We start from the raw sequence: 27,640 nt of genomic DNA, 5'->3' as shown, positions 1-27,640 counted from the left end.
CCTTGCGCGAGGGGACTCTTCTTGTTTTGGCCATATCTGACCTCCACAGGAAAGCCTTGCATTGACAGAATCCAGGAAGTAATTCTGAAATTACTCACATTCCCGGCCCGGATTCTGTCACTTTGGAGGTACTGCAAAAGCCGGTGTGGAGTCTCCACTATGATGTGTTCTCCATGGATGAACAGGCGGTAATTTTTCAATGCCCACACCATTGCCAGGAGTGCCTTCTCAAAACCTCCACAGAGGATAAAGTCTTACTTGCATAGGAGATGACTTTATTGACCTTGTCCTGCTTTTGGTATAATACCGCGGTCAAGCATGTATTTGAGAACCGTGCCTCCAAGAAGAACTCCTTGTTTTTTGACAGAGTAAGCTAGACAAGGTGCTTGTGAGAGGCTTCTTTTGAGTTGCTTTACTGCCTCGGCTTGTTGTGGACCCCACTCCCACTTGACCCCCCCTTCAACAGATGGATCAGGGGTCTTGTGATCGCTGCATAATCCTCAATGACCTTCCTACTGTAATTAGTCAGTCCAAGGAGTTGTGGGGTCTTTTAGTTTCAGGAGTGCTTCCAATTTCTTTTCCTGGAGACAGAGACCCTCAGGAGTTATCTCATGCCACAAGAAATTGACACAGGTTTTGCACCACTGTGCCTTTTGGAAGGATAGTTTTGCTCTGGCAGCCCTCAACTGGGTCCGAACATAACGGATCTCCGCTATGTTCTTCCACAGTTGATCTTTTGATCAGAACATCATCTATATAGGCCAGGTTACCCCTTTCACCCATGTCGGGCATGGCCTTGTGTAAGAATATGTTAAATTAATTGCCGGAGTTTATGTATCCGAAGGGAGTCCGGGTCCATGTGCACTGCTGCCCCCCTCGAAGGTTAAGGGCAGCTTGTATTTGCCCTCCCTACTGACAGGTACGGTCCAGTACCCATTGGTCAGGTCAATGGCAGTGCATACCTTTGCCCCTGGATCTGGGCCTGCCCTTCGTCAATGTAGGGGAGAGGCCATCAGGACATGTGGACCTGTTTGTTTAGCTTCCTTAGGACTCAAGGTTGTTGATTATTTCTGTGAGGGACTCCATGGATGCGAGAGGCAAGCGGTATTGCGTCACAAACATTGAAGTCATACCAGTCCGTGGGAATTGTTGTATGGATTTCGGTGCGACCACAGTCTGAGTCTACTGCAAAGAGATCCTGAAAATCTAAGAAAACTTGTTTCAACCTTTGCTTTTGCTTCAGAGTCTCACAGGCATCAGCTAGGTTGACTCTCTCTTCAACCATTTTCCTGAAGCCCCGAAAGATCTCTGGTTTGGCTATTTCAGCGGGCTCCTCCAGCTGGGTGGAGAAGTCCCTGGTTAAAGTATTGACCTGGACAGAGGGTTTCAGGAAGGGAAGGCAGCCCTTGTGGACTTGGAAGATCACCTCATCCCTCCTGAAGTCACAGGTCACCTTTTCCTTACCATAAGGGCAGGAAGAGTACACCAAGAAATTCCCCCCATGCCGGGTGAAGATCCTGTCTGGTGTAATGTCATTGTTGCTATCACTGTCAAAACAGTCATTGGGAATTGGTCCCATCAGTTCATTACCTAAATCTATGGAAAAATGTCGGTCCTCAACCGCCATTCCAATAATGGTGCCTGCGCCTAAAGTGACACTCCTAAGGTCGCTGTTATCCATCAATATTGAAATTGTGTTGTTCTACATTGACTAATGCTGTTGGGTTTAACCCCAACCCTTGCTGTTGGAGATGGGCATTGAGGTGAACATATGCATCAGGATTTTGCAGTTTCTATCCTCTTAATTTTCAATTCAAGTGGTAATAGTCGTGTCCGTCCTGGGATGGTGACTTCCTCTCCAATTTGAACTTCAACTCCATACGGCAGCAATTGGGCTGACCGAAATGCTTTTTCTGAATCATCAAAGTCCATGGGATTACCCCCTAATTGGGACCAGGCTTTGTAGTTTATTAGGTCCAAATTAATGGCAAAGCGATTGAGGATGTCACTGCCTAAATAGAATACAGCAGGGACATCTTGCATGACCCAACAGTTATGTACTCTGCTTTTGTTGCCTATAGAAAATTTGAGCATACACCTGCTAGGCAGGAGACTTTTGGAGTTGGGAGTTTCCAGATCCATTTCCCATTTGTCAATCAATTTAAATGTGGGAATGGCTGGATCTTTTGGGAGTTTTCGTAACATGGCTTCGCTGATGAAGCTCTTACCGTTGTTCACGCACACTCGGGCGAGAACAGATTCCTTCCCCTCATTTAAGTGAATCGGGATGAATATCTGTTCTCTAATCTTCTGAATGTCGGCTAAGCTTTGAGCTGGTTTCTCATCATTTTGGACTATGGAATTGGGATTTTCTGATTGTAAATTAGTATAGAATTTCAGAGTATTCTCTTCCAGTGTGGAATGCCACTTGAAACTGGAAGGAAGAATGATTTTCAGAAATAGAGGGGAATTCCCATCACCAGTTTGTTGTTCTACAGAAATTACTGTCACGTCAGGGATTTAGTTATTTGAAAATGGAACTCAATATGATCCTGTTTTTGTTCAACCATGTGGCATGTGCCATTTAAACTAACATGGTTGACACTATGTTTTAATTTTATTGGCCGGTTAGTCTGGGTCCAGAGGACCTTGTTCACGCAGTCTATTAGGGGGGACAACCTTCGCAGGATGTCATTCCCCAGTAGACAAGGTGTGCCCTCTGGCATCACGACTATGACCGGGTGTTTCACATTGTGTCGCCCAATTTTAATTTCCAGATCCGCAGTCCCCTCAACAGGAATTTTATTCCCATCGCAGTTATGAAGTTGTCCAGGAAGAGGGGTGAGAGGGATCTGGTATCTCTCCTCCCTTCCTGAATTCAGCAGCTCAAAGGCCCTCTTGACAGAAGAGTTGTTTGGGATCCAGTGTCCACCAGTGCCGAAAAATATACATTGCCCCTGCACTTGGACTGGGGCATAGAATCTACCCTCCTTCTCCTCAAGGGGGCAAAGATAATGTGTATTTTGGGCAAGTTAGTTGGTCAATTTCCTGATTCTTGACTCCGACACAGGGGTAGTTTGGGCATGATTCTGTGTGGGAGCCTGGGGATCTGCAAGACAAATATGGCAGTTGGATATTGGGGTAGTTTTGGGCTCCCCTGGTTCTGATTCTGGGCCGCCCCCCTCTTTTTGGAGGCAGTCATCAGAATAGGTTTGGGCAATGTGGTTTTCTGGATTATCATTCTGGGGTTCAAAGATTGGCGATTCTAACTCATTCCCCACATTCACCCAGTGTTCATTAGGATCTCTCGGGACCCATTTTTCTTTGGGAGGAGTTCTCCCGTCCCTGAAGGAGAAGATCTCTTTCCCCAGAATCCTCTGAGGACCCCTCTCCTTCAAATTGGAGGACACTAACCTCCTCCACAAAATGGGCCTTTTTGAATTCTTTATTTCTACTCCCCACCCTCTGATCCTTGGGTCGCAGACTTTCGGGGGTAGGAGATTTTGGTTCCGGTTCCTGGGTTTCCAGGGGCTTTTCACAAGTGGGGAAGGAAGCTTCCTCTAAGGCTTTACACATCCCTTCCCCCGTGCCTCTTTCTTTGGAACCGGTGAGTGGTGGCGGTTCTCTCCGCGTCACTGTTCTGGAGTACCAGAACTTTGGTTTGTGGGGTGCTGAGCCCTCAACATGCGACCCAGATACTGGTACAAGTTCTGGACCTGGCGCTCCAGTTGAGACACCCGTTCCAGCTGGTACGGGGGTCTCTGGTCCATCCTAGGTGAATCACGGGAAGGGTAACTGTCCCTTCTCCCATAGTACCCTGGGTTTGGATAATTTGGGTAACCCTCCATCCATGGCCTCCCGTCTCCCGGATTGGGCTATCTGAGCTCTGGAAAGTGGGGAAAGAAAGTTAGGAGGGAAGTTTCCTGGGGTGGTACCAACTTGGTTGGGTCCCCCCCCTTGGGCTGGGGGAGTCCACACATACCCCAGGATGGGTTTGTTACCCTTGTATCGGGGGCTAATGTAATCAGGGGAGTTAGGGGTCCCATTTGTGGGATTACCTCCCTGACTACAAACTGTCTGGGATTGGCCCGAGGGCCTTCTGGTTCTTTGGCTGGACGGATTTTGTACCGGTATATTTTTAGGCCCTCCCCCCCCCATCTCCAAATCTAAAATGGGGGTAACCTTCACCTACGCCACCTTAGCAGCAGCAGGGGTGTTGGCCGGTTTGGGTTTTTTATTTGTGTTCTTGTTATCTAGAGGTTTTTGCACCTCATAAATATGGGTCGCCTGTTCTATGACCCAGTGCAGTGATCTCTTCTTGTGAAAGTCCCTCACCAGCTGGATCATTATATATTTGGGGAGTGCATGGAAGAAGGTGTTGATGAACTGCCTACTATCTGTGCGCACCCTCCTGGTGGTCTGCGCCAAGGCAAGTTGGAGCTCCTGCACAAATTCCTGTGGGGACTGATCTTCCCCACACTACAGATTGTAGGCCGCCTTGCGGGCCTCTTGGGGATTTCTATGTGCAGAGTTTTTTAAGATGGCCACCCTGTAGGTGGACCATCTTGAGTGGTTCTGATCCTCCATCCCGCAAAGAAACTGGAGTATTCAGGAGAGAATGTTCATTTCACATACTGGATGCAATTCTGGCTGTCTTTCAGATGAACAATCTCCATCATCTATTCATATAATTCAAGGTGTTCCCAGACCGAATACTTGGCATTTTTATGATATGGAGTTATAACACTCCTACTGGTCTTTATCATCTTCAGGGGATCTTTTTGCACAGCTCTCTTAATTTTGTTTGCCTTTTTGGTTTTAGTCACCCGAGTCCACTCGTCCTCAGACTCAAAGGCACTGCTACTGGAGGTGGCTTCTTGATCCTCCAGGCACTCCCTGATTCTGCGAGCTTGAGATCGGCTTGCAGAATGTGGGGCCCTAGTTTCCCTGTTCCTGTGTGCTCAGAAGAGTCTTCTGAGTCTCCCCTGCTCCCAGGATTGGCAGAGTACCCCCACTGCCCTAACTGGGTAGAGGTCTTCTTGATACTCTTTTTGGGCATTATGTCCTGGGGTTCCTCACCAAATTTAACAAACTGATCTTTTGGAAGGCGGTATTTTTGTGGATTCAGTTCCCTAACTCTCTCCTCATAGGAGTCTTCTTGGTCAGAGATATTAGCCCTAACATTTGGGGATCTGTACAGGGACGCCCGTCCATCAATTTCTGGGGGAAGTTGATCTGTCAGTCCCCTCTTTCCAACTCTGTTGAATTCTACCATCCCCATGGCCCCTGGTTCATGTGAGCCAGTGGACATGAAGCTGGAGTTCATGGTATTGAAGGGGTTTGAGCCCCTGAGTACAGGGGTCCTAATGTTATGCTAAGGGGTTGCTCTATCCCTCTCTACCTTTTCTCTTTCAGCCCCTATTCCCTGGTGATAAGTAAGAATCTGAGCCTTTTGTTCCTCTATCTTACTGGTCTCAATGATTTGCTCTTGCATTGCTACTTGTTGGTAGAGCACATAATTCGTTTCACAGAGAGCCTCATTGTCTCTCTGCGCTTCCTGCCTGGTCTGAGAGTACTGGGCCAATTTCTGCAAAGGAGACTTGCCTCCTGAGTTTTAGCATCATTGGTCTGGGTGTTCTTTTCCAGAGCATCATCCACCAGTCTGGTGTGCTCAGTAGCTTCCCATATTCTGTCTTCAATTCATTGAGCTCCTGTAAGGCCAGTTTGCTTCCCTCTAGCTCGGTTTTTAATTGGCTTACTTCCTGGCCTAAGGTGTCCCTCTCCTGACTTAGGGTGCCTCTCTGTTCAGTCAGGTCGTCCCTTTGTTTTTTTTAATGCATTGGATTTCTGGCGTTCCTCATCAAATTCTGTTTGAGAGTCTAGGTCTCTCATAGTTAATTTAGTATTTTCCTCCTTCAAGGTTTCTATGTGGTTTTGTAGGTTAACTATCTGTTCTGCGCAAGCTCTATTTTAATTTAATTGTTGTGCCAGCTTTTGTTGACTCTGTTGAAGAGAGTCAACCCTTTCCTGACACTCCTCTTTCAGTGCCTGTAATTGGGCGTCTTGCTCTGCATTCTCTTTCTGTAGGAGAGCCAGATCTTCTTTTAATTTTGGGATATACTGTCTAGATTCTGTCTCTAATTCTTGGTTCTTCAGTAGCCTTTGTTCTGCAGAGTCTAGATCATTCTGAATTCTCTCTAGTGATTCAACCTGATTCTGTGGCAGAACTATGTTTTCTGCGTGCTTTTCCTGCATCACTCCTATGTGGAGGTATAGGTAGGCCGCAATTCTGGCAATTTTACTCTGCTCCTCTTTAACTTTTGGGGACATGTACAATTCACTAAGAGCTTGGTGGAATGGGCCCTTGTGCTGCCATGTATCCAGGTTCATGGCAGTGACCTGTTCTGTGATTTCCTGCAGCCAGACATGTTCATTCTGTTCCGGCCACTCACCCCTGACAAAAAGCTTGTGCAGGAGGAGCTCCCTAGCAATACTAATTTCGGCAGGGATCGTCATTTTGGAACTCTCAATTTCTTTATGAATTATTTCAGGGTTGATTTACTTTTACTTTTACAGGTAGGCCTGATCTTTGGAGTATTTGTTTTATGAGGTGCTTGTACAGTGTAGCACAGCACACCAACCACATAAGATGTCTCTACCCTGCAGGTTAGTCTGCTGTGCTGGACTGTCACGGGTGGTAACTCAAACTCAATATAACGGCACAAGCCCACTAAATCTGTTTAGTATTTCAATCAGGCCATACACACTGGTCTCAGCCTAGTATGCAGCGCGCAGATGAAATGCTTATTTTATTATGTCTGTAGGTTCAATATTCTGAGTGATATACCACTCATATCACACACCTTCTCAAAATACCCCCAGGTCACAATGGACCAGGAATCAGGCTGGTTGGTAAAGGTAATATTTATTTATTTAAAATTCAAATCATATACTTTCAATAGGGAGCAGCAATCACCAATGTGGTGACAATAACAGATAATAAGGTATGTAAGGCAGTTAAATTTACTTTTAGCAACACAGAATATAAAACATCAGAGAAACACTTTTGGCTTGTTTGGAAGAATAGCACTTCAGTTAGGATTTCCCCCTGCAATATTCCTCAACCCACCAATAAGCAATTTTGAATACATATAAGGAAGCAGCAGGTATTCAGGAATCAAGAACAGTAACCAGAATTTAAATACCACCTTCCCTCCCCAAACAAGAGACAAAAATGGGTTTGCAATCTCACACTTTTAAAATGACATTCAAAAATGGATTAGCAAAACAATGAAAAGTGTGCAAAAATCCTTAAATCACTACACATTTCTATGGGAGCATCATTGGAAAGATGCTAAAAATCATGAGCTATAGTTTGAGCAAAATTAAACACTTTAAATCTGAATGGAAGTTTGAAAATAATTGAAAAGAAGAATCACACGTGTAAAACTTTGCAGAAATGTGAATTCCTGCCTAAAATTACCAAACAATTTTTAGGAAAACGGTTTTCAGGTTGGAATGTAGCTACAGGTCTTAGGTATACTCCAGAGTTGAAATGAAGTCACTAGCTATTAATTTGAGTGAGTTATGCAATGTTGAATGAGAGGCGTTCTTGGAAAATAAAGCGCGAAAAAGAAAACAGAAATCAATTTTTACAAGGATAGTTTTATTCTACACTAGGGCATTCAGGCTAGATTACCAGATTGAAACACGGTAAGCTCTAGAGTTGATCCGTGGAACCAACCCCAGCACCTTGTCTGCCCCGGCGGACTCAGTCCGATTACCCGAGGGGGGTTAGGGGTCTGGGATTTCACAAGACAAAATTATTTAAAGAAGTTAGCACTAGCGTAAAGAATCAAAGGCAAAGTTTCAAGGATGGTTGTGAAAATATTACAAGTTCTTAAGGTGAGGATAGGATGGTTTAGAGATTGGGATGGAACAAAACAAGGCAAGGTATGCTATTATTTTCTATGCTTCCTATTAATACTTACAAGTCCACTTTAATTTAGGATTTTGGACTATCAAGGGTTCTGGTCATCACATGGATCAGGTCTAAATAAGGACCGCAGGGCACATCTGGTGGGATAGGGTCAGGTGGGCGGTTCTGGTCACTGGACTGGCACCTCGGGTTATTGGAGACGGGAGACCAGCGGGATGGCGAGTTTTCAGCAGGCATGCATTTAGTAGTAGCAAGCCAGACTGGATCAAAATGCTTCCCTTAGGTTTGGGAATGTGTTTAGAATGTGAGGCCTATCTGGAAAAGGAGCCTGCAATGCTTAGGCCTTGGCTTTGTAATGAAATCAGGAATCAGGAACAAGGATGGAGAATTCAGGAACAGGGCGCCACGCAGTAAATCAGGATGAAGTCAGGAATCAGTGCCTCTGTGTATTTATGAGGTTCCCTTATTTATCATGCCAAATGACATCACTAAATTATATGGCAGGGGCAGTCTTACTGTCCACACCCCTAAGGCCAAGATTGGGCAAAAGCACACTCTCCGCCTTGCATTTCACTGACTGAATCATAGAAAATGAGGTCATGTTTTATGGTGTTACTTTTACAATGTCTGGAAACCTCGCATAGCTATTGGGACCAAAATCTAACTTTCCCACAAATACATATTTATGTAGTTATGATCTCTAAGAAATGATGCATATGTTACATATCTTGTGGGTCACATTTCAATCCAAATCCCAAGTCTGGGACCTAGTTTATTCTTTCTACGAGATTTTGGCAATTTTAACCATGAAAGATTTGGCCTAACATTTCCCAATTTTGTACATAAATGGGCATTTACTCCTAGGATATGTGTACACAATGTTATGTTTACAAAATTAATACTTTATGCGCAATCGGTCCTGCGCATTATAACTTCTGTTCCTTACGCAGTAAGAAGCTCTACCAAGTTTTCAAATGAATAGCATAAAATTAGATTTAGAATTATGCACTTTTCACATTTTTTCTCATTCTGGTGGCAAAGTTAAATGTCTTGAAAGTTCAGTTGCAAATAGGCATTTTAAACACTAAATGTCCTTGTCAGTTTTTTTTCTTACTCCCAAGTACAAACAAATGTCAATCCTTTGAAGTAGAATGAGAGGCCTCTTCCTTGAGAGTGAAGCTTCCTGCCCCTCCCATTGGAAGGGTGAGTGTCTTCGCCTGCTATTGTCTTGGCCTGGGGCAAAGATCAATGTCTAATGTGACTTGAATGGCCCCATTGTCCTGGGCATTCCAAGCCTCCAGCTAGCAATTAGCCTTTCCCTGTTCCAGCAGTTGAGGTGTCACCCTTTCTCAGGGTCAGCACTGACAGAGCAGGATTTAAAAACAAATATATAGTTTACCAACTCAGGCGGGGTTGAGCTTTGATTTATGCTTTTAAATCTTAACTTTAAACATATAGAATTAAAACAGTTTATAAGTGTGTCTTTAACATTACAAATCCTTTTACATTTCCTAAGTAATTAAGTCTTGACACAACAATGTACTTTTAAAACAGGCGATTTTCCACCTTCAGTCAGGAAAAAGCCCATTTTACCATTTTCTTTACATTCGGTTTTCGTCTGCAGCAAATATACACTTTGGGCAGCTCCAGTCCTTTCCTTCAGTGCTGTAGTTGTTTGCAGTATGAATACATGTATCAGACATGTGTTTAGAGTCGCTCTCTGCAGATATGATTCTTGATACTTGTTGCAAAGTTTTAGCCCACACAGTCCCTGGTTTGCTTTTCAAAGGATACTGTTGCCAGGAGCTGCCATTCAATTAGGCCCGGTTCCTCTGAGCCAAAATGAATAATCCTGGGCATTGCAGGGCCCTTTTTGATCATAGTGGTTTATGAGAAATGAATGGATTTAGCGCCAAGCAGCACTTTTTAAGATTGGGAAAGTGTCATTTTAAAAGGCATTTTGGGGTTTTCAGCCCAATGAGGCTGCTTCATTCACTTTGCTCCATGTAAAATGTTGCAGAACCCACTGCCATACTCCTGCAATGAGGACTCTGTTTCAACCCCACATAAACTGTGTGTGGCAGGGGGTGTGAAGCCATTTTCTGGTTGTGACACAAACGCAGTTTTAAAGATCTTGGCGCGCACAGGATTCAGCGCGGTCCTTTTGGGCCGTTTCTTTCACCATTGCAGTAAAGTGATGCAGTGAGGCACATCTGAGTGCGTCAAAATATCCCATATTACCCTGAAGCATTTCTACTACGTAATATTATGACCCAACGGATTCTTAAACACTTGATCCCATTTTTCTCACAAATTGGGTTCCCGAAGGAAATATTGACGGATCAGGGAACTAGCTTCATGAGCTGGCTAATATCCGAGGTGAAGGAGATTTTGCATATAAAAACTCTCAGAAACCCCATTTACCAACCACAAACTGATGGTTTTGGTGGAATGTTTCAATAAGACCTTGAAAGACATCCTGGAGAAATGTCATGACACCTTTGGCTCTTTTTGCATCCGAAAAAGCCCACGGTCCTCAACAGGGTTCTCTCCCCTATATGGTAGAAAGGCACGAAATGTGCTTGATATGTTACGGGAAACTTGGAAAGAGCAGGGAAAAAGCCACTTTGCCACTTTCCCAAAAGGTCCAACGCTTAAAAGAGCACATGGCCACAGTTAGAACAATTGTCCAAACCCTCATGGTCAAGGCCCAGGAAAATCAGAAAAATGATCATGATAGGAAAGCCATGCTCAGATCCTTCTCCATTGGACAAAATGTCCTTGGTTCTCTTTCCGTCATATGAGAATAAGATGTTGTCCAAATGGCATGGATCTTATGAGGTAATACAGCAGACAGGGCTGCATGACAATCAGGTGTCCCAGCCCGACCAAAGAATTAAAATACACATATACCACATACATCTCCTCAAGGCATGGCGAGAAGACCAATTGAGAATAGTACGCTAGTATTGACCAGCTTATTAGCTGAAGAGTCTGATAAAAAACAGTCTAATGCCATCTGACCTGCCCCAGAACAAGAGAGATGACATGTTCCCCAATGTTTTCAGGGCTGAGCCAGAGATAATTAAGGGAGTGCTTCATTATATCTGTACACCCCCAGGAAAGGTGGCCCATTTAAAACCTTACCAAATACCTGAGTACAGAAAGGCAATAGTTATAGAGGAGGTGGAGAATATGCTGAAACCTGAGACTATAGACCATTCTCAGAACCGTTGGTCCTCTCAAATACTACTCGTTGCCAAACCAGATCAGTCGCGGAGGTTCTGCATTGACTCCTGAACGCCATCTTCTAATTCAACAGTTATCCTATACCTAGGATAGATGACCTAATTGATCAATTGGGAGATGCAGTTTTCCTCTCCACGATTGATCTGAGAAAGGGATACTGGCAAGTTGCTGTTAATCCAGGCATAATGGCAAGTTCCTGCTAATCCAGAAGACAAGGAAAAAACAGCAATTCACCACCCCATTGGACTATTTCCGTTCCAGGTATTGCCTTTTGGACTACACTGGGTTCCAGCCACCTTTCAAAGGTTTATGTACCAAGTCCACAGACTTTACTCTTCCTTCTGTGGGGCCTATATTGACAATATCATATTTCACAGTAGGACATGGAAAGAACATCTATACCATTTATACTTCACCAGAGCCTTAGGAAAAGCCAGGTTCACAGTGACTCCAAAGAAATGCCACCTAGCCCAGTCGGCAGTAAAATATCTTGGATTCTTTGTTAGCCTAATACATTATCCTTTTCACTTTAGAATTACTTTGTTTAGAACGTGAGGGTCAAAATGGTAATTTGGACACAGGACGGTTTTGTTTTGGACTTTTTCACTGACAGATCCTGCGTTTTGAGTTTAGGTGGGGACAGCAAGATCTTTTCCCAACCCCTTTTGTGTTCTAATAAAAGTCTTTAGCCAAATATCATGTCTAATTTGTGTCAGAGTATCATTCTTGACTCCTGGCAGCTCATTCTGAGACATGAAGCAGCTTCCATCTTTGGGAAGCTGGCTGCCCAATTACATCCTTGCCTCCATGTTAGCGAGCTACATTCGTGTTTCATTCATGTTGCATTCACTTTACAAATTGGTTATGTTAATGTTCTTCATGTCTTATGGATGCTATATTAGATATTAGCATTCTTCATGTCCAAATGCATATATTACCTATTATACATGTTCTTCATGTGGAGGGGATATTTTCTTTGTGTCTAATGCATGCACTTCTTCCATGTGTACTTTGTGTGTATGTTATAAGGAAGGCATGGTATCAAACAGAGAAGACAGACACAAGTCATCATTGTTCAAGAGTGTTTATTGAACTTCAAAGGGTGGGTTAAACGCTCATCTAATCCTAAATCTAAGGATGGGAGCAAGCTACGACCAACTAATAATAATAACGCAGCCCTAATGGACTCCCTGTCAAAATAAAAGGGCCTATACTAATACACCTATAGCCAATCCTTTCTTCTAAATACAAATGGTGTGGGACAACAATGTAGCCAAAAAGAAAAGTGTTCAAGAAATGATGCCAGGATAGTTGAGCAGTTGGCTTCCCTTCCGCATGTTTTCAGCACAGGACAAGACGGCACATTTGAGCTTCGCACACACTCTGGCTTCTTGGCCATGAGGAGACAGTTCAAAGCATAGGTATCAGGGCCTTCTGCCAAAGTCTCTGTCCCAATGACAGTCTCTTATTGCAGAGGGCCTGACGTAACAAACACCAAAGTTCCTTTCTTATCAGGATTTTAACATTCACAAGTTTGCAATTAGTCTCCCAAGTTCGGGCTCAGACTCCTTTTTATCCAAAACCAAAGACTTTTGATTGTGCAATGGGTTTTGCTTAAACCGTCGTAAGACCACTTCGATTCCCTCAATTTCTTATTCTTTGTCTTTTACTTTCGCTTCTGCCACTTCTTGGCTGAATACCTCACAGAGACCTTCAATTGAGCACACTCGTGGTGCCGGACCACTCTGCTATGAATATTATATCTTCTTTGCTACAGTTCAAACATTCATCAGCAATTAGGCTTTCCTCGCGTCTTCCTCAAATGTGTTAATCTTTATCCCTGCCCTCTTTATATAATGTTGCTGCCTGCAACCTTGACTTCAACACAGCCCCATCTTGCATCGGTCTCCACAACTCACCGGCTCTGTTGATCTTTCTTTGATCTTGGAGCCAAGGATGGTACCACGGCAGCTGATCCTTCTCCCCGACTCGGTCAGCCATGCAAGAAGGCCCCGGGTAACTCCGACACACAATGCAGGATTCTTCAGTCTGGTTTCCTGGCCTTGCACTTTATAATCCGAAGGTTTCTGGAAAGTAACGGCTTTCCGCCTGAAAGTTCAAGGGTATCTCCCTCCTTGCGCACCCTTCTTGGTTTGCCGTCTTTCTTCCCTTGTTCAGCTGCCATCTCAAAACTGCTTTTGCTTTGTGTGCTTTGCCTTGCTCAGAGTGTGCTCTCATGCTCTTCCTTTTATCCGTGTGGGGAAGCTTAAATGGAAGCCAGGTGTGAATGGTGACAAGTAATTGCCCGACCATAGTAGTGGGACATGTCAAGTACACTGCTTGGGTGTGAGTCTGTTTTATCCCAGATTGGGCTGTCCGTGTGAAAATGTTTGTGAAGGGATCGGGGGTAGAGTTCCCATATATCCCACCAGGTAGGATGGGGTAAAGGTGTTGCAGGGTGTCCTACTCCCCAAAGACCCCTCGCCCAGGTGATCCTTCCGCACTGGTCCTCCCTTGGATCCAAAGGTGATGGCCGTGTCCTGGCCACGTGAGAGAGAGACCCCTGGGAACTAGCGGGTGAGACAATTTCTGGTTTCTCACAATGTGTGTAGCCATCTAGTTTATTCTCTATCTCTTGTGAGCTACGCATAAGGCGACCAACTAGTAGGGTGGAAAAAAAACAATCTGAGGGACCTATATATATATATATTTTTTTTAAAGCGCTCACACAGCCCGCAGGCATCGAGGCGCTGTTACAGGAATTGTTTGTTTTGTAGTTGAGTAATTGTTTTTCTCTTAGTTGCGTATTTATAACGCGCTTAAACACCCAGAGGTTCCTAAGCGCGGACCCGGGGATCGAACCTGTGTTGCTTCGTGTCATCTTGCTTCCAAGGCACGCACGTTGCCGCTGTGTTATCCTCCCGGGACCTAGACACGTGAGGGATTTTGGGTACACTACACGTCACGTTAGGGATAGTGTTACAGTCACGCCCATGTCGACGTCCCCTTTTGATCTTCGAAAGAAAGATGCAATATTCCTCGATTACCACTAGATGTCGGACTATATGCACAGCATGTGATTCTAAGCAGATTCACAAGCATCAGAAACATGTATATACTAACATCTACCTGTCACTCTCCTGGTCACACCATCTATTCTATTCGAACTGACATCTTCATGATCTTAGTTCCTTTCGCCTTTCACCCCAACTATAGGGGTGATAGGGCTGTCTCAGCTGGTATTGTTTCTCACCTGGACGATACTGGTGAGGGGTAGGAATAGGAGGTTGTACTTGCATACTTATCAGAGTAGGGGCAGCGGGTAATACCTGAGCACTCACCTGCCCCATTACAGCTTGTTACTTTTAGCTATTTCAGGCTGGCCCACAGTCTTGAGTCACATCCTTGAGGTCTTCAGTCCAGGTGCTCTGGATAGCACAGTCTTGAGTCACATCCTTGAGGTCTTCAGTCCAGGTGCTCTGGATAGCCACCAAGCAAAGGCACTACAACCAACCCACAAAGGTATATCCCAGTTGCAAATTAGGCATTGCCACAAAAGTGTAGTCACGCTGACTAAGGCTATTGGCAATCCCGCTACCCAGTCAACCAGCCAGGTCGCTGACCAGTAGCAAAGTTAATTTGGGTGAATACTCGCAAACACCCTGTGCATCCCAAGTCACCATATACTGGACCTCGCGGCTTGGCTGCAAACAGAGTCCCTGTGGCAGATATCGAAAGTGGCAAAGAGTGACAAGGAAGACTTCGAGCCGAAGCTCAGGCTCATCTGAAATTCAAGAGTATGTGTGTCTCCTGTCACTGTCTCCTACAGTAAAGATCACTGGGGAACATCTTTTAGGATCAGTAGGAGTGGATTCACCTCCATCTTCATAACATGCAACACTGTGGTACTGAGCGGCACCGAGCAAAGGATAGATTATCAGGATTTGATGCACCAGCACTGGAGCCCTTCACTCAGGGAGCCATACTTGTTGCTTCTAGAAACATACCACCATGGGACTAAAACATACAAGATACAATCCTTTGTCCAGTCTCCTCGACTGACTGGCATAGGTGGCAGCGTCGGACACCGACTCGCTTCCCACCTCAATGCCTCACAAATCTCCAATGCCACGTCCTCTCTTACCTCTTTTGAATTCACCATCTCTACTTTTGCTCTCACTTGGTTCACATCATCTCCATCTATCGCCCATCTGGTCCCACTGGCCCCACTTTGATGACTTTGGGCAACTCCTTGATTCTCTTCCCACTAAAGATCACTTCATTCTCTTACGTGACTTTAACCTTCCCTCTCTAACCACTTCTCAGAAATCTGAACTTCAGTCTTTTCTTAATTACCACGCTCTCCACTCTATCCATAACCTACATACGCACACATGGGGTAACTCTTTGGACCTCTTGTTCATCTCCACCTCTCTCTCAGCCACTAATACTACTGTCACACCATCCATATCTGATCATTAAATTGTTTCCACCACCATCTCCTTTCTACCCTATGACCTTTCACCACTACTTGCTTCACCTATTACTAAAAGGAAATTAAAACCTTCTGCCATTCCCTCCCTTTCTCTCTGACCTACAGTTCTCACTCTCCCCTTCACACTCAATAACTCTTACACCAACACTGCCTTCTCCAGCGTCCAATCCCTACTATATGACACAGTCTCCTCTCCCTTCCCACTGCTTACTTGCACCCCTAAGTCTCAGCACCCTCAACCATGGGTCACCCCACTCATATGCTCTCCGCACAGACATGCGTTGACTGCTGTGCAAATAGAGGCATAGCCACTTGCATGAGGATCTGCAACTCTACCTCTCTGAATTCCTCAGTCCACTCTTGAAACAGATAACCGTGAATTCTGCCTAACCCTCATTGGCACTCACTCCAACTATCCTCGCTGGCTACAGGGCACCCTAAACTCACTCTTCACTCCTCCTAAGTCTATGACTATCAACTCCACTCTCACAGCCTATGACTTAGCTGAAAACTTCACTGCAAAAATTACCAAAATTAGAGACTCTCTCCTGACCTTCCTCACACTCCCTCCTCCTATATTTTACAATCTGCCTACTCTACCATCACCTTCTGCCTCCATCTCCCACTTTAGTCACACTAATACTGACGAAGTGCTATCTCTAATGATGAAGGCTAACCTATCTTGGTCCCCATCAGACCCTCTTGCTCCTCAGCTAGCCAAGCCTATTGCCCCTATAGTGGCCTCTCACCTCGCGGAACTCTTCAACCTGTCCTTCGACTCCGCTTGCTCTCCCCTCATCCCTCTCCTAAAAAAGCAAGGGCTGACGCAAACCTACCGGCTAACTTTCGCCCTGTGTCTTTCCTTCTGCACTACTCTTACCAACCGTCAACCGTCTTACCAATTTCTTAGACATCCACAACCTTCGAGAACTCCTATTGCCTCTGCTAAGCACTAAAACCTATCCTCTATCCTAATTCTCATTGACCCATCTGCTGCCTTTGACACTGTCGATTACTCTGCTCACCTTAATACTCTCTTTGTTCTTGGGATTCGTGATGGAGCCCTTGCCTGGATTGAATTCTACCTTGCACCTCGCCAATTCTCTGTCTACAGGAGCAACAACACCTCTCATCTCACTCCTCTAACTATTAGTGTTCTAGAAGGCTTTGTCTTGGGTTTGCTGCTCTAAACACGCTACACTTTTGCTCTTGGGGCACTAATCTCTTTCTTTGGGTTCTAGTACCAACTCTTCACGGACGACACCCAAATCTTCTCTTTTCCTGAACTCTCCTCTGATCTCTGAATCAAAATTTGCAACTGCCTCTCTGCCATTAAATATTGGATGGCTCCATACTCTGTGAGAAACCAAAAGGTGTCTCACTACCTAGACGCCGGGGATCTCTTGCTCAGATGGCAGAGCACGGCCGTCGCCTTTGGATCCAGACCCTGGGGGTGGACAAGTGCGGGAGGATCACCTGGATGAGGGGGTGAGACATCCGATGGCTACACGCAGTATCCTATTCACAACACACCCCTACCCAACACTTCCTCCACCTTTATAGGTTGTTGTAAGCCTTGCTCGTTGGCCCCTACCCAATTCCAACAGGTATCCACATCATAGGGAGGCGTAGAAGAACAAACAACACCCTATATCTCTCACCCACAGAATTGTTCCCCTGCTTCTGACGATATGTTTACCCCCTCTCAAAAAAACTACAATGCCCACAATTCCTACCTCCACTCTAGAAATCCCATTTACCAAACCACTGGGACGAAGAAGAGGAGGGAGGGAGCTATGAAGATTACCCATAGAAACCAATGTACCAGGAATTCCTATGGGCAGTTGCCATTTTGTCCCGGTAATTGGGCCAGGCAAGGTCAGGCCGCCCTTTACAATCATTCCCACCTGAAACCTCCTAACTCTCCCAGGAATTATAAAAGGTGGAACACACAGACACCTGAGCAAGCCGGGGATGCTGGATGGTGCACAGAGGCCGAGAGGAGAGAATTTGAGCTGAAGAGACCCTGGAAGGCCTGGAGGAAGGAGGCCTGCCTAATTGCTGGGCCTGTTCAGGGGAGGCTACAGTGTGGCAAGGGAGTCGGAGGAGTTTCCCATTAGGAGCTTGTGGTACATGTTTGAGACGTAGTACTTTTGAAAATAATCTCCTGTCTTCATATCTGCAGGATCTAAGGTAATTATGGTGTAGTGGTGCTTTGGTAAGAAACACACCCTGAAGCTGATGGTAGCATTCACATGAAGATTCCAACATGTGTTCGACATTTCTGTTTGGACTGTTATCGTTAGGCAGTTGTTTTTTTAACATATGCTGGTTAGTGCAAGGTCCCGTTTCAAAGTATTAAGATGTAGTATCAGATGTGAAGAGCAGACAATACGATTTGGAGAGAGCTAGGTTTGACAGCATGCAACTAGGATGACCAAATTTAACTATGACAGGGTAGTCCCTGTAGTACTAATACCATGACTCATACCTCTGTTTTAACCTTTTATCCTTCAGATTTTTTGTCTACTGTGAAGACACTCATAACCTTTCGTGTTAAGGACACTTTGATAACAAGGTAAGCCTGATGTGGGTGGATTGTGGTATCCCGTAGGTACAGCAGCAGACAGTTAGAGATTTTGTTCTCATCGCTGCTTTTTCTCTTCTCCTTTTCCTAGGTTTTGACTTATTATCAGTTCTATTTGACGGTTGTTGGTTTTGGTACCTACACCTTGATGGTGTCGGTTTTGCAACTTGTTCCAAAGAACATGTGGTCAGAGAGTGCAGTTGGTTCCCCTGAAGAAGTTCACGGTCTAACACGTTCAGAACTCTCAGATGCACGAAACATGTTGGGTCTTGTTACACTGTAAATGAAAACAGTGTGGTTAACAACATATTGAGTTGTGTTCTCAGCCCTTGTAGCTAAGAAAGGGTAATTAGTTGCATCAAGACCAATTGTATAGGTTTGGCGGGGTTTTCCCGAAAAAGGTACCCCCTGGTGCTACTTACCACTGCTTTGTTTTGTACTGTACTGTTGTATTGTATTGTGTTGATTTTTAGATATGTATAGATGGGGTGTGTTTTAGATTACTGTTATTTACACTATAGTTTGAAGGTTTTTTAGAGATGTGTAACACATTTTACATGTTTTTTTATGCCAGTGTGCTTAAATGTTTTAAAAAGATGTACATTGATTAAAATGCATATTGTTTTCTTAATAAATTCATATATTGCTGATCAAAGAACAGAGACTCAGTACCTATTTGGTTCATGGACTGAGTCGTCCACACCTAGTGAGAGGAGGTTGAGAGACACTTGGGTTCTCCAGTGTTCGGTTGTCCATTGCTTTTCCGAGGAGCTGAATCCCTGTGTCCTTAATTGTTCCCCCTGTCTCTTCTTGTATTGGTTTTTAAGGGAGTTTGAACTCCAGGGAGCCACACCAGGGGCTGCTGGGGGTTACCTGGCAGTGCCCACACCAGAGCTCCTCCCCTTGGAAAAACAGGAAAGCCCAGGCCTTAGCGCGGCAGGTGGCAAGCCCCGACCTCAACAAGTTATACCCTTTACCTCCTGCAGCTTCCTAAACCCCCGGAATGCTGTATAGGGGAGCTGAGGAAGTGGGAGTGAAATAAGAAAAGTGAATTCTGGGACATAAAGTCCAAAGACTTTAAAACTTTGCAAATCAAGAAGGGTCTGAGCCCGACTGAGCGAGACCCTGAGAGGACAGAGCGAAGGAGAACAGTGTCTCGAACATTGCATTCGATAGATACCAGCAGCCCTCCTGGGTGAACAACATAGTTGGGGAGGTGAGGCCAAGGCTGTGTTATTGCCCTTGGCTCCCAAATCAAGGATACAAACAAAGAAACCAACACAGCTGATGAGCTGAAGCGAACAAGTGACGAATAATAGCGATACAGTATAACAGAGTGGTCCGGCATAGTAACAGTGCCCAGTCAAAAGTCTATGTTGAGCGAGCACTGATGTGAGCCTAAAGGATATGAACTGTGTTCGGTTTCAAGGCAAGAGAAGCCTAAGGAAAGTGAATCACGTTGAGTTGCAAAGTGAGAAGTCTGAGCCCGACTGAGGGAGACCTGTGATGAACTGTGAATGATTGAGAGGTCCGAGCCCGATAGAGGGAGACCTGTGAATTAATGTGATTTGAAGCTTGGTCAAGGGAACCCCTGCAAGTGCTGTAATTGCGAGGTCTGAGCCCAACGGAGGGAGACCTACGTGAACATTTTGTTGAACTATGAACTTTTGGAACGCTGGAAAACTTACATTAACGGGGAAGGCCAGGCGGGCCTCGATCCACCTTTTGAACTGTCTTTGTTTTGAGGACCTGAACCAGAGTGTGTCATTCTGTTTACGGGGGCCACCTAACTCTGTGCTGTCCAATGTAGGGAGGAGAGCTGTCTCAGCAATTTTGATCTTTTATGTTATAACGCTGATTTTCCTTTACAAACACCTTTTTCCATGCACCCATTTATTGTACTAGCGTAAGGGCAGGCCATAGGTTTATTTAGTAGAGACCATTTTAATTTGACAGACATGACTAGGACTGTGGTATTTATTATTTGATGGTAGAGCGTGCTCCCATCTTTAGCTATAGGACCAGATAGGAGTTTTTCCAAACCTTGTTCAATAAACACTGTTGAACCTTGCATCTCTTGTCTGTCTTCACTTGATATAACATGCCTCCCTTACAGATGTTAAACTCTACCTAAACAGAGGTATTCTACTTCCCTGACAAAAGCACTCTCTCATCACTTCCTCTGCCTATCCAGTTCCCACCTGACACTTTCCCCTACTCTTCTTCAGCTAGAAACCTCAGCGTCATCTATGACCCTTCTCACACCCTCTCTACTCATTTCCAAACCTGGAACGGCAGCACCCCAACCTCCTAAATATTAGGAAAATCAGGTACCCACTTCTTTCAACACTGCCAAGCATCTCTTAACCACTCTTGCGTTCTCTAAACTGGACTACTGTGGCAGCATCAACTTTCTGTTCTCTCAACAAGATCATTAACTTTGCCGCCAGGACTCTCTTTGAACTCCCTCACTTCACACCTACTTCCTCGTACCGTCAACAGGCCGGATGGCTGATGATGCAAAACAGGGACAGATTTAAATTTCTTCTCTTGGTTCTAAAATCTATCCACGGTCAGGCACCACTGTATCTATCCTCCTCTATAAGCCTTCTCATAATCTCTGCTCTGCCTTCTCGACTAACTTTGTGGCTCCTCGCCCTCCCTGTGCTTCCTCTTGCTTCTGCTCTTTCTCTCTTCTTGCTCCACTTGCATGGAATTCTCTTCCCTTGGACATACGAAAAACAGCCCATCCGGATTTTTTCAAAACCAAACTAAAAGCCTGCCCCCTCGCCTCTGAGTTACACTCTTAACCTACCTCTCATCTGCCTGCTTTCTAACATTGTCTCCTTGCCTCTAACCTGCCACTGTCTCTCACTTCCTCGGTCTCCATACTAGCACTTCACCAACCATGGTCACGTTCCGAGCACAGCTGGCCGTACCGCCTACCTGCACTTAAAAATGTCCAATGTTGGTTGTCCTTAATCTATGAAAGTCCACTTATGTTTTGTCCCGGTGACTGTTCTATATACTCCCCTCTAAAACCTGGCCAGAATGTCCCTTAAACTCGCCCCACTGTAAGAAGCTCACTGCTTCCTGTCAAATCTGATTTCTTATCTATTGTACGTACTTTTGTGGTCAAAAGAGAATTGTTCCTCCTGTATATAAATAAATTGTAAAATATGACACACCCAGTGCACTGCTAGAAGGCATCCAACTAAAAGAGAATCAATGCAAAAGACAGAGAAGGGTGACAGATCAAAGGTGGGCACAAGATGCTTCTAGTTTTTAGGATGCACAGCCAAGTCCTACAAAAAGCCAAGGTAGGGAAGAGATTCGACCTGAAAGAGAAACAACCCAAAGGGAAATTTTTGGACCTGATTTTCTCCATCCAGCTTTCGTTCCCTACCTCCTCCCACCCCTTATAGGTGCTTTTCTGTAGGAAAGAAGTACAGGGTCTGGAAAGGTGATCCATACAAAAGATATGTATTCAAAAGAAGTTCTTTGAATAGCTAATTCTCATTCTGGATAAAGATGGAGTGAGGCTTGATATTCTATTCGAGGTACTTATGTCTGAAGCCTTCTTTAAGTTTTCTTCTAACAAACAAATCACACAAAAAGTTTACAAACAAATCACACAAAAAGTGAAAGGCATAGTTTTAAATGTTGGCTGTAGCTCCATGTAGCATGATGAACAGGCAAGACCGTTTGCACTATTGGAGAGTTAGAGAACAAATAGCTTAGAGAAAACATATTTCACTTCAGGGTAGCAAATTATGCCATTATAATAGGCCATCTAGCAATTTGAATTAAAAAAAAAACTAATTAGATTTGGCAGTTTAGGGTATTAACCAATTTGTATTAATCCCAGAATGTCATCTCACGTATCATACATTTGCAAACATTGAGGGTCATTACGAGTTGGGTGGCAAGGGTTTACCGGCACCGGTAAGGATGCCGGTACCGGTAAACCCTTACCGCCCTATTCCGAGGTCCCTTAGCGGGTCCCAGCAAGAACGGCTGGTCTGACCAGCCGTTCTTTCCGGGACCCGTTAAGGGACCTTGGAGCTAATAACGGGTCCGCAATTTGCAGGCCCCTTATTAGCATCTTACCCATTCCCATTGAGCCCTATGGGGGCTAAAATAGGAATGGGGGCTTACCATGGCTACCTCCAAACTCGTAATGACCACCATTGCATAAAAAGCAGTAATACAATTTCAGTTAAACACAAACCAAAACCTTCCTAACAGTGTTAATACTCAGTAAGATGTAGGTAACAGTCAACACTAAAAAGGAATTATTATAAATATCTTTGGTTCAATACTATTTATTTACTGACAAACATCTGTTGCGTTATGAAGTGAAGAGCAACATCCCTTACGATATCAAATGTGGTCTACTGGTAAAAAAGTCGATCGGATCACCCCAGCTCTTCCTAACTTTTATGCACAACTATGAAACCAGGAATGCTGCATCCCCTAACCACGGTTTCACTAGATGCATTACAAGTTACAATTAACGTATTCCATAATATAATATTTAAGAAAGTTCATACCTCCTGGCAAAGGCTTGTCCTTATCCACGTTATTGTTGTCATATCGAAACTCAAACCCATAATGCTTTACTCTTCTGTGCTTTAAGGATTTCTCTGCTGCCGAAAAGATAAGACACAAACCATAAGCATAGCAATTTCTCACATAATTAAAAGGGTAGTTTCCATTTGATTGTCAATCACACGTCTTCTTGCCCTCTCGCACTATCATATTGGACCTGCAGAATATGATCTAAGTAGCCCTGTGAAGAATTGCCCGAAATGGGCCAAAACAAAGAAAACAAAAGCGACCTAAAACACCAAATAATGCACATCGCAAGACTACAGACCCCATTACCAACTCAACTGTAGAAACAGGGCACAGTCAAAAAGAACACCTAGTGATCTCTCGGGCCATCCTAAAATCAGCAACAGCGCAATCCTGTCATCATACTTGGGGGCCAGCAAACTTACTCAAACTCTGAAACAAAATCTGACAAGTGCAATGTTGGATTCAAGTGACCATAAACAAACACATCTCCACCATGCCCCTCATGCTAACACAGCCAGACATGATGCAGCGATGACCAGCCCAACATACACACACTCTAACATCCAGAAAACAGGATTGGAGCGATGAATACTATTAGAGTAGCCTCTAAAAAGGGAACTTCGTCTATGATAATAATAAAAAGTTATGGTAGTGGTGCTATGCCTTTAAGACAAGGAAGGTTCACTTTCCTGTACGATATCTTAATCGACCACACAAAGGGCCAATCCTTTTCAAACCTGCCAAACTCACAGCTCTCCAAAAAATTGAAAACTAGGCTATTGTTTGATTTATTAATTAGCACACTCGTCACTTTTCATGTGTCACAGGGCGTATACCTACATTTCACTGAATACAATTTTACCTAAGGCGATTTGACCGAATTAATTTAACTGAAAATGGTAAGTGGTATATGCGTAGTGCATAATAGGTGGGGTGTGGGCCTAAGGGTATAAGTTGGGGTAGGGAGGGGTGATGAAGGGCTGCGGGGGGTCTCATAAAAAAACGTGGAAAAGGTAAAATTTTAATTTCGTTTTTCAGTGAAATAGATTCAGTGAAATCTCCATTAGGTAAAATATTTTCGACGGTATCATATATCCGTGACAGGGTGGTGAAGGCTACGGCTCCAGAAGAGAATAGGTCTATGGAACACTCAATCCTCCTCAATGCACTTGAAGCAGGCTAGCCTGGTACTTTCAAGCGACAAAGTGCAAACTTTATTTTCGTCTCTAATTTGGAAAGTGAGATGGGGAGTTTCAAATCTGTTCCCTCACACTTGAATTTTTGCAAACTCATTCTACCAGGATGTTATAGGCCCTCCATTCCTAGAAACTACGTTTTAGCAGGTTCTGAGGCTTTCCTTTCCACCATTTTATTATAATGATAAACTGTGTATTCTGTGTGATTTCAGCATTTGGCATGATCGACCTGAATCTGCAGACTCTGTAGGACTGTCCGAGCTATTGTACCATCACGTTTTGAAGTCACATGTATAATCTGAATGCAAAAATAACCTTAAAATGCAGGTCCGCTCAGTTACTCAAAAGGCTACATCAAAAAGAAATATGCAGAAATCATCAATGTAATACATTTCTACGCGTATCAACAATTTTGGAGATTCTAATAATTTCACAAAAGGACCTAATATATATTTAAGAAACAATATTTTTAAATCGTTCACCTCGAACTCTGATAACTTACATTCAAATTTGACAATAATAGCTCAAGATCTTATTCTTCAAATCCTGACAGCTTCTAATATTGGTTAAAAATCTATGAACTCTGTGCACTGTAAAATAACAATCTTTGAACCTAATGCTTCCAGAGCTTTGCATCCTCTAATCTTGAGTTATGGTCTTTGAAACAAAAAATAAACCCTATGCCTATGCCAACATTAACTCATTGGTGCTCGTGCCAAAGTTTTGCTCCCCTACGGGCTTTATCCAGGCATCCATAACATTATATTCATCAAAAGCATATGATATGATAAGTCATTTATAACATGCCTGTACACAAGTGTTTCTAGGCGTGACAAGACAAGGAATGATAGAGGGAGGACAAAACAAACAATCTTACTAGGCCTTGTGTCATTCAGATTGTGCAAGGGGGAGGGAAGAGGAGAAGTGCCAAGGGGGAGTGCAATGGCAAAAGCACAGTAAGTGTTGCCAGTGTGGTGGCTCAAGTAAGTGCAGGAAGACAGGGGACTGTAGGGTTGCAGATACAGTCCCTAAGTGGGTCGGTACCCGGAGGTAGTGCAAGGGGCTACCAGGAGCATCAGCAGGGTGGAGAGAGAGAGACAGAGAGAGAAAGAGAGACGGAGAGAGAGAGAGAGTGAGGAAGCGAGAAGGAACAGTTGCTTCTGGAACCTTAGGTGGCCCTGCTCAAGTTTGTGAGGGCATGGAGGCTCTTCCAGACGGAGGCCCCGCCCGAGGACAGAGATCTACCCCACACTCTCTGCCTCGAGAAGCGTCTGACCCTCTGAGATTTGGAAGTGTATGAGCAGAGAGCTTGAGAAGGAAGATGCTTAGCAAAAGAGAGTTGGATGTAGTGTGGTCCCTGAAGTGGAAAGCCTAGTGGACATTGCTGAGGGTCTTGAACTTGATCCTTGCAGCCACTAGGAGCCAACAGAGAGATTTCAGGACTTGAGAGATACGATGCCTGGGCTTGAGGCCAAGGACAGGTCTCACAGTCCTGTTTTGGATTAGTTGCAAAGGGTGAAGAGTTGCAGTCAGATTTAGAAATATATATTTAGATTATAAAATCCATAATTTTCTTTGTCCAAAATCTACCTCTATATATTAGATCTAAAGAGAGAGAAAATGACAAACATTTGGAATAAAGAAAACAAGTTCTGATTGGGGTATTCCGTCTCCACTTGGCAATAGATCTTTTAACGTATATAGATATCCTAATACAATGATGTTTCATGATCAAACATCTCATACTTGCTAAAGGAATTTCAGGATTTAATTACCAAATGGTATCAAAAACAACTTATCACAGATGAGCAGGAACTCCTTATGTGTGAAAAACTGAAGATTCCCAGAATTTATTTTCTCCCTAAGGTACACAAAGGTGACGAAATTCTACTGGAGTTACGTCCAATTGTCAGTGGCAAAGGCTGGCTAACAGAAAACTAGTCGAAATTTATTAACACCACATTAAGACCTGAAGTATTGAAATTAGATTAATACGTTAGAGACACCATGCAAGTGCTAGACATTCTCAATGATATTGAATGGGACAAACAAATTCTTGCTACAATGGATTGCAAAGCGCTTTACACCTCCATCGATCACAAACTGGCACTACAAACTATTGACTTGTTTCAGCAATAAATCAGGGTCCTTTTTTAAACAATTTGCAATGATTGAAGAATTTCTAGCATTCACATTACAACACAATATATTTATTTTTAAAGATGTATTTTACAAACAGATAAAGGGGGTGGCCATGGGGGTGTGCTATAAACCATCCCTGGCTAATCTGTTCATGGGGGAATATGCATACAACATGTGTTAACTTATCCTGATGTGACAAACAAAATGTACATGTGGCTAAGGTACATCAATGATATTTTGGAAATATGAACAGGGTCTGAGGAAGAGCTAATCACATTCAATCACTATCTGATCAAAAATAGATTTGGTATTGAACTAACCTTGGAGAAAGGTACACATCACATTACATTTCTAGATTTAAATATAGATATTGAGAATGCTGAGATGCGGATCAGAATTTACAGAAAGGAAACAGAGGTAAATGCTATTCTACATTCCACAAGTTGTCATAAACGAAGTGTTATTGAGAATATTCAGAAAGGGGAATTCCTATGAGCAAAATGCAAGTGTAGTAAAACAGCTAGTAATGACATTGAGAAGAACATTATTGAAAAAAGATTTCTAGAAAGAGGAAACTCGATTAAAAATATCAGTGAAGCAAAGAAGAAAGCAGATTACCAGGACATATCAATACTGCTCACTCCTAAAGTTAAATCAGAGAATGATGAAAAGAAGATAAGGATGATCACTAGATTTTTAAGAACCAATAACAAAATCGATAAGATTTTAAAAAAACATTGGTCTATTCTTTTACTTGTGACTAGAAAACAAAATGAAGTCCTAGTTTCATGAATACCAAGAAACAATCCATCCAAGTAGTAGCACTTAGAGGGCTCCCTGTTAAGAGCTTTTATAAATGCATGAATTGCTCTATGGGCAAACATGCACTAAATGTACAAACGGATGTGACCAAGGACAACAAAATGTGTTGTATATATTGTGATTTGTGTATGTAACAAATTGTATGTGGGGTTTACTACCTGGGAACTTAGATTTAGAATAAGAGAACACCTCAGTAAGTCAACAGTCTCTGACAAAATAAAATGACCTTTACAAGAACAGTGGGAGTTGGACCACCAGATGAATAACAAAGAACATACCAAGTTCATTGGTATCAAACATACCAGCAAGTGAGCGATGTGGGGGACCGAGAACTGATTCTAAGACAGGAAGAGGCCAAACATATATGTAGTCTGAGAAGCACCACCAATGGCCTCAATAAGGACAACTAATGACACGTCTTCTTATAGAAGGAGCTAGCTACCACAGACGACAATGTACAATATAAACATGGAAGTTTAATGATGATAACCAGATACTTGGAGACAGTGTATAATATCATGAATAAAAGTAAAACGGTAGAATTACCTACTGTAGAATGACCTACTCTTTCATATGTTTATGTACATTATTAACATGAAAGTTAAATGATGGAACCAGGTTATTTGCAA

The 27,640-nt window shown here is 43.7% G+C and overlaps 1 protein-coding gene across 2 annotated transcripts in view; it reads right to left on the bottom strand.

The window, feature by feature from the left end:
• ALKBH8 (alkB homolog 8, tRNA methyltransferase) overlaps positions 1-27,640 on the bottom strand; it is a 1,077,261-nt gene that overhangs the window by 797,941 nt on the left and 251,680 nt on the right. For both annotated transcript variants that reach the window (XM_069640672.1, XM_069640671.1), the window contains exon 5: positions 22,824-22,919. In XM_069640672.1, coding sequence (XP_069496773.1) covers positions 22,824-22,919 — 96 coding nt within the window. The remainder of the gene's footprint in view (positions 1-22,823; positions 22,920-27,640) is intronic.

This window comes from Ambystoma mexicanum, chromosome 7q (genome assembly GCF_040938575.1).
Source record: "Ambystoma mexicanum isolate Mex_15411 chromosome 7q, UKY_AmexF1_1, whole genome shotgun sequence".
Lineage (NCBI taxonomy): Eukaryota > Metazoa > Chordata > Amphibia > Caudata > Ambystomatidae > Ambystoma > Ambystoma mexicanum.
This window is presented reverse-complemented; position numbering and strand designations above follow the sequence as displayed.